We start from the raw sequence: 11013 nt of genomic DNA on the forward strand, positions 1-11013 counted from the left end.
TGGATTTCTTAAAGAAGAGTTGTATATGATGCAACCAGAAGGTTTTGTCGATCCTAAAGGTGCTAACAAAGTGTGCAAGCTCCAGCGATCCGTTTATGGACTGGTGCAAGCATCTCGGAGTTGGAATATACGCTTTGATGAGGTGATCAAAGCATATGGTTTTATACAGACTTTTGGAGAAGTCTGTATTTACAAGCAAGTGAGTTGGAGCTCTGTAGCATTTCTAATATTATATGTGGATGACATGTTGTTGATTAGAAATGATATCGAATTTCTTGATAGCATAAAAGGATACTTGAATAAAAAGTTTTTCAATGAAAGACCTCGATGAAGCTGCTTATATATTGGGCATCAAGATCTATAGACATAGATCAAGACACTTAATTGGACTTTCACAAAGCAGATACCTTGATAAAGTTTTGAAGAAGTTCAAAATGGATCACTCAAAGAAAGGGTTCTTGCATGTGTTACAAGGTGTGAAGTTGAGTCAGACTCAATGCCCGACCACTCCAGAAGATAGAGAGAAAATGAAGGTCATTCCCTATGCCTCAGCCATAGGTTCTATCATGTATGCTATGTTGTGTACCAGACCTGATGTGTGCCTAGCTATAAGTCTAGCAGGGAGGTCAAGAACATCCTGAAGTACCTGAAAAGGACTATGGATATGTTTCTCATTTATGGAGGTGACAAAGAGCTCGTCGTAAATGGTTACGTCGATGCTAGCTTTGACACTGATCCGGGTGACTCTAAGTCACAAACCGGATACGTATTTATATTGAATGGTGGAGCTGTCAGTTGGTGCAGTTCCAAGCAGAGCGTCGTGGCGGGATCTACGTGTGAAGCGGAGTACATAGCTGCTTCGGAAGCAACAAATGATGGAGTCTGGATGAAGGAGTTCATATCCGATCTAGGTGTAATACCTAGTGCATCGGGTCCAATGGAAATCTTATATGACAATACTCGAGTAATTGCCTTGGCGAAGGAATCCAGATTTCACAAAAAGAACCAAACACATCAAGAGACGCTTCAACTCCATCCATGATCAAGTCAAGGAGGGAGACATAGAGATTTGCAAAATACATACGGATCTAAATGTGGCAGACCCGTTGACTAAGCCTCTTCCACGAGCAAAACATGATCAGCACCAAGACTCCATGGGTGTTATAATCATTACAATGTAATCTAGATTATTGACTCTAGTGCAAGTGGGAGACTGAAGGAAATATGCCCTAGAGGCAATAATAAAGTTGTTATTTTATATTTCCTTATATCATGATAAATGTTTATTATTCATGCTAGAATTATATTAACCGGAAACTTGATACATGTGTGAATACATAGTCAAAACACCGTGTCCCTAGTAAGCTTCTACTAGATTAGCTCGTTAATCAAAGATGGTTAAGTTTCCTAACCATAGACATGTGTTGTCATTTGATGAACGGGATCATACCATTAGGAGAATGATGTGATGGACAAGACCCATCCGTTAGCTTAGCACTAGAAGAACGCCCGTGCGTTGCAACGGGGCCACATTAACTTTAAGAGTTCAATATTAATATTCTCATACATATCAAGTGACATTGGCGACCTTTTTTACCATCAAATCCTCACACACACACTCTCTCCCTCCCTCTTCCTCACTCTCTCTCCCCCTCTCCCTCTCTCTCTCTCTAACACACACACATATCCATCTTATTGGGTACGGGACCATAATCCATCTATTTCACATACACACACACGCTAGTGCATAACAATATGGATTATGTGTATTATATTTGCCACCACAATTGAGGGAATTAATTTCATGTAAATCGGCCAGCTACAGCTCCAAGAATACGTGGAGGAGGTGGCCCGGGTCGGCGTCGGCGCCGTCCGGCGCGGGCCACGGGCCCGCTTCCAAGTGCGTCCGCGCGCCGGCCACCCACGCCGGGTCCTTCAAGTGCCGCTTCCACCGCACCAACTCCCAGGGCCACGGCCACGGCCAGGGCCAGGGAAGCCGCCCTTCTTCGCCCCCTTCACCGGTCGCGGCCAACACGGTGCCGCGGCTCGTCCTCCGGCACCGTCGCGACCCAGTGACACAGCCCAAGCATCGGCCTCGAGAATCAAGAATGCTCGACAAAGGAGAGGGAAGGGAAGATCATATACTTGTCATAAGAAAGGGAGTTTATTTACTGCTCCCTCGATGTATTGTTTCCTTTGTTTGGAGATTGATTACCATCCGTGAGTTAAGGTAAGGTTAATGTGATTGAGCGATTTTTCTGAAAATCAATTATTTGTTTTCTAATTAATGTGATTGAGTAATTTAAGGTAAGGTTAATTAATTTAGATTTGATCTTTAGAGATTGTTCGTGGCTGATTCTACATTACTAAATAACTTGCGCCAGTATGGAAAGTTCTGATCTGTTCAGATTTCTTTCGTTGTGTGAGAGGGTGACGCAAAAATAAACCGATGAAGTGGGGGGAGGGGACGAAAAAAAATCTACGAAAAAACCAGCGAAGGTGGGAGGAGGTACCAAAAAAACCAAGGGAGGTGGGACGAAAAAATACCTGGAAGCGAGACTACCAACTGCTCCATTAGGAGTAGAGATATTGATCGTTCAGTTTTATTGCTATTGCTTTCTTCATGTCATATACATATTCCTTTGACTATGAGATTATGCAACTCCCGGATACCGGAGGAATACCTTGTGTGTTATCAAACGTCACAACGTAACTGGGTGATTATAAAGATGCTCTACAGGTATCTCCAAAGGTGTTTGTTGGGTTGGCATAGATCAAGATTAGGATTTGTCACTCCAAGTATCGGAGAGGTATCTTTGGGCCCTCTCGGTAATACACATCATAATAAGCCTTGCAAGCAATGTGACTAATGAGTTAGTCGTGGGATGATGTATTACGGATCAAGTAAAGAGACTTGCCGGTAACGAGATTGAACTAGGTATGAAGATACCGATGATCGAATCTCGGGCAAGTAACATACCGATGACAAAGGGAATAACGTATGTTGTCATTACGGTTCGATCGATAAAGATCTTCGTAGAATATGTAGGAGCCAATATGAGCATCCAGGTTCCGCTATTAGTTATTGACCGGAGAGGTGTCTCGGTCATGTCTACATAGTTCTCGAACCCGTAGGGTCCGCACACTTAACGTTCGATGACGATTTTGTATTATATGAGTTTTGTGATTTGATGGCCGAATGTTGTTTGGAGTCCCGGATGAGAACACGGACATGACGAGGAGTCTCGAAATGGTCGAGAGGTAAAGATTGATATATAGGACGATGATATTCGGACACCGGAAGTGTTCCGGGCGTACCGGGTACATATCGGGTCACCGGAAGGGGTTCCGGGCACCCCCCCCCCCCCCCCCGACAAACTATATGGGCCTAATGGGCCAAGAGGGAAAGCATAGCAGAAAGCAAAGGCTGCTGCGCCCCCCATATGGACCGCACCATAGGGAAAGGGAAAGACGGGAAGAGAGAAGGAAGAGGAGGGATTCGGCCTCCCCCTTCCTTCCCTCCTCCCTCCTCTTTCCTTCCCCCTCCGATGAATATGGTAAGGGGGGCGAATTGGACAAGGCCCCCAAGTAGGATTCCTCCTACTTGGGGCGCCCCATGGTTGTGCCCCTCCCCCTCCCAACTATATATACGTGGGGAGGGGGCGCCTAGAACACACACCAACAGTTGTTAGCCGTGTGCGGCGCCCCCCTCCACAGTTTACGCCTCCGGTCATATTCTCGTAGTGCTTAGGCGAAGCCCTACGTGGATCACTTCACCATCATCGTCACTACACCGTTGTGCTGACGGAACTCATCTTCCTCGACACCTTTGTTGGATCAAGAGTTCGAGGGACATCATCGAACTGAACGTGTGCAGAACTCGGAGGTGCCGTACGTTGGGTGCTTGATAGATCGGAACGAGAAGAAGTTCGACTACATCAACTGTGTTGTCAAACGCTTCCGCTTTCGGTATACGAGGGTACGTGGACACACTCTCCCCCTCTCGTTGATGTGCATCTCCTAGATAGATCTTGCGTGAGCGTAGGAATTTTTTTGAAATTGCATGCTACGTTTCCCAATACGGAGGACAGGGGGTTGAACGGAGAAGAAGAAGAAGCGGCGGGGATCCCCAATGAGGAGCCGGCCTCGTGGTCATGCTTGACACACTTCCTGAGCCCCATAGTGGGCGGCGGCTAGGGCTTGGTGTCGGGATGCTGGGGGGGCAAGCCGAAGAAAACTGGAAGTAGACTTGGCATTAAAAAGGACGCGCAAGGTGGAGGTTCGGTGGCTGATGTGCGTCTCCCCTCCCTCCACCCCCCTCGCAGACGCGTGGACTTAGAGCATCTCCAGCCGCGCCCCCAACAGGCCCTCCCCAGGCGCTTTGTCGCGCCAGCGCCAAAAAAGGCCCAGTCGCGCCCCCAGAAGCCCGTTTTTCGCCGGCTCGGGCCGAAACTGGTGCCGGCGGACCCAGGCCGAACCCGGCGCCCTGGGGGGCGCCTGGGGCGCCGGCACAAGCGAAAAGGGCGCGTGGGTCTGCCCTGTCGGCGAGTCGAGCGCCTCTTCCCGCCGTTTCTTCCCGCTTTTCCCCCACTTCCCTCCCATTCTCTCCATTCCTCCCGCCAATCTCCCTCCCGCTCGCCTCCCAGCCGGCCGCCATGCCACCGAAGAAGTACGTCGTCCCCCGCGTTGCGGCAACTGCGACCGCCTCCATCGCCCAGCCGAAGCAGAGGAAGCCGAGGGCGCCGCCGTCCAAGCCACCGGGCATGACAAACGCCGATTGGAGGGCGGAAATTCAGCGACGGGAGGCTGTCACCGCCGACCGGCGGAACAGGGCGATCGCCAAGAAGGCCCGTGACAACGCGGCGCGTGCGGCTGCGGCTTCGGCGGACCAAGCCAAGGCCGAGGCGACTCTCACGGGGATGATGAATCCACCCAGCAGCCACGCCCAGTACGCGCCCTGGGGCCAGCAAGGCGTCGGCTCTCCGTCGCCGCAGCCATGGGGATGCACGTCCTCGCCGGGCTATGTCGACGGGGACGCGCACGGTGGGTTCAACCCCAACGTCACCTTCCCCCATGGGCACCCGGCCCAGCGCACGCCCTCGCCTACCTTCGCCGGCGTGCAGTACCCTCCATACAACTACTCGCCGCCCACCTACACGTCCTCCCCGACGCCCCCTTTCCGCCGTGGCGCACTGCCCTTCTCGCACCTCGGCGACACCGACGAGACCGAGGCCGACATGGAGAACATCATCGTGACCGGCTCGACCGCGGCCGCCGCGTCTCCCGGGTTCGTCACCCCGGACGACACGGTGGATCTCAGCGGCGGCATGGACGGCGAGCTCGGCTACGTCTACGGCGAGGAGGAGCAAGAGGAGCAGGAGGAGGAGGACGAAGAGGAGGAGGAGGAGGAACAGGCGACCGCTCCGGCGAGGAGGCGCAAGAAGAAGCGGGCGGCCAGGTCCGGCGAGCCGCGCATCAAGTGGGCGTCCAATGAGGAGGAATGCCTCGCCGAAGCATGGAAAATCGTCTGCCTCGACCCGACCACCGGCACGAACCAGAGCATCGAGACGTACTGGGAGCGCATCAAGGCCGAGTTCGACGAACGCAAGCTCGTCGACCCCTACTTCAAAGGCGTCTACATGCAGCGCGGGGCGAAGGCGATGGCGAACCATTGGGGGCGTATCCAGGGGGCGTGCAACAAATGGCATGGGATAGTCGAGGAGGTCGCGGCTCGCCCGGAGAGCGGCGCCAGCGTTGAGCATCAGGTATGGCGCGCCGGTCTCCCGCCTCTCTTCGCCGTGTGCGCCCGCCAACTGTTTGTTCCTCCGCGCAGTTGCTGCGCATGTTCGCCTTGTATCGGCAGGGCAACAACGACGCCGAGTTCAAGTACCTCCACGTTTACAAGCGCATTGACATGTGCGAGAAGTGGGCGGAAGTCCGGCGCACCCTCGACAAGGCCAAGGAGACCTACAAGCCGGACGCGCCGACTCCGAGCGCGTCAGAAGGGCGGCCGGACGGCAACAAAGGTGCCAAGAGGGGGAAACACACCGATGCGGCCACCGCTCGAGTGCAGGAGTCCATCGAGCACTGCCTCGCCGACGCACAGGCCCGGGCCGTCCTTCGTGAAGAGAAGACCGAGGCGCGGTGGTCGGCGTTGATGTCGAGCAGCGCTGTCAAGCTCCACCTACTCCGGACCAACGTCGTCGCGAAGAAGAGAAACAGCGACCTGGCTTTCCTGCTGGGCGGGGCGGACATGCTCCAGAGCAACGACGAGGCGGTCAAGGCGTGGTACTTGGCGGAGCGTGGCCTCATCCTGAACCAGCTTCCCTCGACGACGCCGCCCACGCCGACGCCGCCGCCAAGTCCGAGCGATGATGCCGCCGAGACTCCTCGCAGCACAGAAGCCACGCCGACGCCGCCCAGCACGGAGACCCCGCCAAGCCCGCGCACGCCGACTCCGCCGACGCCGGAGGCCGACCTCGCTGTCTGATGCGCAAGCGCGTCTTTCTTCTTTTTGTACGCCGAACTTTTCATTCAATCGCTGAACTTGTGGCCACTTGATCGCCGGATTTGTGGCGTCTATTTTGTGAGCGGGAATGACTACGTTTGAATTTTCCGCGGCTGGGGGACGGCGCCTGGGGGCGTGGCTGGGAGGTAGGTCGCTCCCAGGGGCCAACCTTGCGCCGGTTTGCCCCCAGGCCGCTCTTTTTCGGCGCCCTGGGAGGCTGAACGGCTGGAGATGCTCTTAGATAGCATTGATGGGCGATGGTTGGGCATACGACGCGCGCCCAAGATGCACCGAGCGGACTGAATTTGCGTTTGCGTCGCCTCGCGGACCCAAACGAACACAACCAGACCAAATGGGACTGTCGGTCAGAGTTGACCTTAGGGATGTGATTTACGGAATGGTACACAGTTACAAGGATTGTGGAGGAAGGGATAAGTGGGGATTAGTAGGGTTCGGGTGGGTGAACAATGCCTCGGGGGGTAAAACTAATTGGAAGACACATCGTTGAATGGACACCAAGAAGGCACTGTACTGAATTTTGCTTGGATGCAACCTCCCTCTTACTATTTGAGGAAGCCAGTTGGTTTCACCTGCCTTTCAGTGGCTGACTTGGCAACATCTTCAGAGCTAAGTGCTTGTATGATTACCGTGTTGCCAGAGGAGCAGGAAAATGAAGGTGCTCCAGAAACAGGGAGTTGTGGCTTTGAGTCTCAGTAGCGCAGAGTGGGAGCAGGTTCAGGCCCAGAAGGTAGGAGGCGTCAGCAGAATGTAGCAATTTCGCTTCGTGCAATTATCGAGCAGGTCCAGAGGGGTGAAGGTTGCGAAGCAGATTGTAGCCAATTCTTGGTCCCCCTTTGCTGAGCAGGCTTGCTCCTGTCTGTGGCCCTGTTTGGATCCCTAAGTTAAAGTTAGTTTTGGTTAGTTGGGGCTCAAATAACCTAAAAGTATCCAAACATGATGGGTTAGTTTGGGTTAGTTGGATCTAACCCATCCTAAAAAACTAGCCCACACTAGAAGAGCTTATTTGGGTTAGTTCTCTTGGGCCCACTAACAAATTAGTAAAAAAAAGTTTCCCCTCCCATCCAAACATGGTCTAAAGTAGTTAAAAGATTGAGAAAGAATATTTATTGTTAATCTAACCCTACCATCCAAACAACTCTTTGGTTAGAGTTAGTTTAGAGTTGGTTTAGGGTTAAAATCTAACTCTAATCTCTAACTGAGTTAGAGTATCCAAACAGGGCCACATGTCCTGGTACTATACTCAAGGCATGTGATGGGGGTGCAAACTATCTGAACCTAAAGCGGAACAGGCAAGTACAAGCAGCAGTTGTTAGGTGTAAGATAATAATATCTGTTGCCTTGAAACTTCACTCATTTCTTGTTTTCCAGATATACCGGAGTAGATAGAGATCAACAATCCACAGTAGAAGACCCATTAGCACAAGACAGCTTATGTTGAGCATGAGACTTAAGTTATTAAACCCAGAAAAGATTGGCAGTACTACTAGTACCAAATAGCTATAGGAAAGAGGCATAGAAAAACTAGGTGTTCACCAGCTTCCAGGATGCCAAATCTTACTTATCATCCAGTAGTAAGTAAGATGGAGGAGCCTTTTTATTTCTGTTGTGAAAACTCCAGTTGCAAGAGCAAGAGGAGATTCAGTAAAAAGGCGCCAGATGGAAGTTTAATGCAAGGGATGATGTTTCTGTTTTTCAGAGAGACCAACAATTCATGTATAGTGTATGCTGATCGGGACATGAAAGATGATTGTGACTTGGATACAGACATTTACAGTTCATCATCATAAGCTGAAGCACTGAATTAATTTCTTAACGGCAAAGAACATTGTAAATTTGGCAAGTACCAGACTGGTACTAACAGAAGAAATATATAATCTAGATACAAAAATTGAGCAGTAACCCACCAAATATAAATTTTATTCTGTTAACTGAACTTGGTACAGATTCAAGGACAAACAGGCCACCCACAATATGCTGCTAGGAGAAGAGAACACGAGGGTTAAAAAGACACCCGTCACATACAAGCTTAGAACGAACTAATCTTCAGCAAAAGCTTGTTGCTGAAGAGGCCTAGCCCAGTAAGCAACAGCAACAGTCTCGGAACAAGACGCTAACAGTAGCCCCTTCCAGCATACGATCTGGTGATCACAGACAAGAAAGATAGACCTCCCATTACCTATGTCATAAGCAGGTCGTTCACTCCAAGGTGAGGAGGGCGCATGGAGACCCTGACTTCATGTTCTTCCGGCTCGTTCCCCCGTTTGGGGACCATGATCTCAAGAACTGCAGCGGCCTCATCAAAGCATGCCTCAAGCTTGGCGTCTTCGGGGATACGGGTGGCTAGAGGTATTTCACGGATGAACTCCCCAGGAGGGCAGTGCTCGGGCATAGCATCAGTAAGCTTGAAGACCCTATCATGTCTCCTTATGTATGGCATCCGGGCTGTACTAACACAGAAGATTTTAACTATGCCATGAGTGGGAGTGTTCTTCCATGAAACCTTTACCCTCTGCTGATCAACAAATGGTAAGCTGACCATTATCAAGTAGCCCTGATCATCCTCGTAAATGGACTTGGCAGCAGTTGCCGGCCCAGAGGCCTTCCTCATCACCCCGGTGAACTCGTGCATCCACGAAGGCCGCACTACTGACTGCATCTCGATATCTTGTTGTGTCCTCCCGGTGCAAGGGTTCAGAGGCAAGAAGCACTCCTCATCCATGGCATGTGGAAATGCCTCCTTCCTTCGCTTGCTGCTGACAGGGGATAGATCCATGCCGTCCTCTCCTGAATGATTGGATGGTGATGACAGATTCAAGCCTGATCCATTAAGCGTCTTCTTGGGGGGCTGCTGCTGAACATTATTAGTATTGCTCTTCATGGCAGTGTGTGTGTGTGGCCTCTCCAGCTCAAGCTCTGAGCTTGGCATGGTCCTCCATGTCCCAAAATCACTGGCCTCCTGCGGGATGGAGAAATTGAGCTCCCTCCCTGTGAGCTCCGCCCACCTCCTCCGGTCCACATCGGTGATGCCCACGAGATTCGGCGAACTCACCACCTCGATCCCATGGATGCACTGCGGATTGGAGAGGCCCCGATAGTGCTTGCGCTGCATCCGGTGCGACCGGACAAATCCCCTGTCGACGCTGAAAGGGAAATGCGGCTCGCCGGGGCGCGAGTGCCCATTCATGTAGCTCCTCAGCTGCATCTTGCCGAGGGCGTTGTCCGGCCTCTCCTTGAACACCCACATGTACATGTTCTCCATGTCGTGCTGCACCAGGAACATGTCGAGCCGGAGGTCCGACTTGTCGAACCCCGACACGCCGTTGGCGTCCCGGACGACCTTGCTCTTGGCCTTGTCCGACAGCAGGGGCTTGAAGTAGAAGGTGAAGAAGAACCAGGCGCCCCAGATGCTGTCCCCGCGCTTGGTGGTCTTGCGGCTCCCGGCGGCGGCAGCCTTGGGAGCGGCGCTGAGCACGGCCTCGGCGTCGAACACCTGCGGCCCGAGGCCGACGCCGAGCATGTCGCAGGGCTCCGTCTGCCACGGCTGGTTGATGTCGGGCGGCGGGGCGCCGGACAGGGACACGGCGTGGGCGCGGCCCCCTCCGACGCGGGGCTGCACCATGACGCCGACGGCGCGGTCGTCGAGGTGGCCGGAGGGGTCCATGGAGAGCAGGGTGCAGAGGCTGTGGTGGCCTCCGCCGCCGCCGTTCTCCATGGACAGGGTGGTGACGAGGTCCTCCCCCATGGCCGTCCGGCAGGTGAGTGGCGAGTCGGGCGTCGGGGTGGTGGGTGGCAGGCAGGGTGGGTGCTAATGGCGGCCTCCTCCTCCTCCTGGTCCTCCGCTCCTCCCTCCTCCCCGGCCGCTATCTAATCGGCGGCCTCCGGATCCCTCCGCATTCCAAGAAGGCGTCCCACAGCAGCCAGTCGTGCGACCACTCCATGTAACCCACCATCAGTTCCCCCACGGGAACACGCCCGCAAATCTGAACCAAATCCGGAGCCCCGGTGAACTTGCTAGGAATCACGGGCTCATGGCGGAGGCGGACGGACGACGGGTTACCCGACGGTCACCTCCATTCGGAAAGCTTGGCAATTTTTAGCGCGGGTGGAGGTGGGGCGGGGAGCAGGGGCGCGAGGACGTTGGGCGGGGTGGGGGGGGTTGGGGGGAGGTGGAAGAAAGGGAAGAGGTGGTTGTGGGGGTGCGGCCGCTTTTATTGGCCTCTGGGGCTCGGAAGCGCCCTCCACCGGATGCGGCTGGCCCCGAGACGGCGAGACGGACGGTGCCGTCGTTTCCACGCCCGCGCCGTTAGGGCACACGCCACCGCTGCGCTCACGTCCACGCGGACGGACGCCGCGCCGTGCCGTGCCGCATGTGCGTTTTTGCCTTCTGCTTCGCGGAAATTGGCAATGCTTTCGTGTAATAACTCCATTTCCTTTTCATTTGCTTGCGCCATTTTCCATGTCCTCGTTTGCTATTGATCTGTTGC

The 11013-nt window shown here is 53.4% G+C and overlaps 2 protein-coding genes across 2 annotated transcripts; one reads left to right on the plus strand and one right to left on the minus strand.

The window, feature by feature from the left end:
- The first annotated feature begins 4343 nt into the window (after positions 1 to 4343).
- Positions 4344 to 6746, plus strand: LOC141021018 (uncharacterized). Its single transcript, XM_073495951.1, has 2 exons — positions 4344 to 5765; positions 5834 to 6746. The coding sequence occupies exons 1-2, from the start codon at positions 4656 to 4658 to the stop codon at positions 6488 to 6490; spliced, it is 1767 nt and encodes a 588-aa protein (XP_073352052.1). The 5' UTR covers positions 4344 to 4655; the 3' UTR covers positions 6491 to 6746.
- Positions 6747 to 8417: 1671 nt separating this feature from the next.
- Positions 8418 to 10705, minus strand: LOC109751486 (uncharacterized). Its single transcript, XM_020310367.4, has one exon. It carries the CDS (start codon positions 10269 to 10271, stop codon positions 8706 to 8708), a length of 1566 nt encoding a protein of 521 aa, XP_020165956.1. The 5' UTR covers positions 10272 to 10705; the 3' UTR covers positions 8418 to 8705.
- Between the last annotated feature and the right edge of the window lie 308 nt (positions 10706 to 11013).

The sequence above is a fragment of the Aegilops tauschii genome, chromosome 3, assembly GCF_002575655.3.
Source record: "Aegilops tauschii subsp. strangulata cultivar AL8/78 chromosome 3, Aet v6.0, whole genome shotgun sequence".
NCBI classification, from domain to species: Eukaryota; Viridiplantae; Streptophyta; class Magnoliopsida; order Poales; family Poaceae; genus Aegilops; species Aegilops tauschii.

Excerpts from the sequence above, each read along its gene's own strand:
- LOC141021018 (XM_073495951.1), top strand. The coding sequence starts at position 4,656 with ATGCCACCGAAGAAGTACGTCGTCCCCCGCGTTGCGGCAACTGCGACC. Across the intron at positions 5,766-5,833 it reads GCGCCAGCGTTGAGCATCAG|TTGCTGCGCATGTTCGCCTT; the intron begins GTATGGCGCGCC and ends TCCTCCGCGCAG.
- LOC109751486 (XM_020310367.4), bottom strand. The coding sequence starts at position 10,271 with ATGGGGGAGGACCTCGTCACCACCCTGTCCATGGAGAACGGCGGCGGC.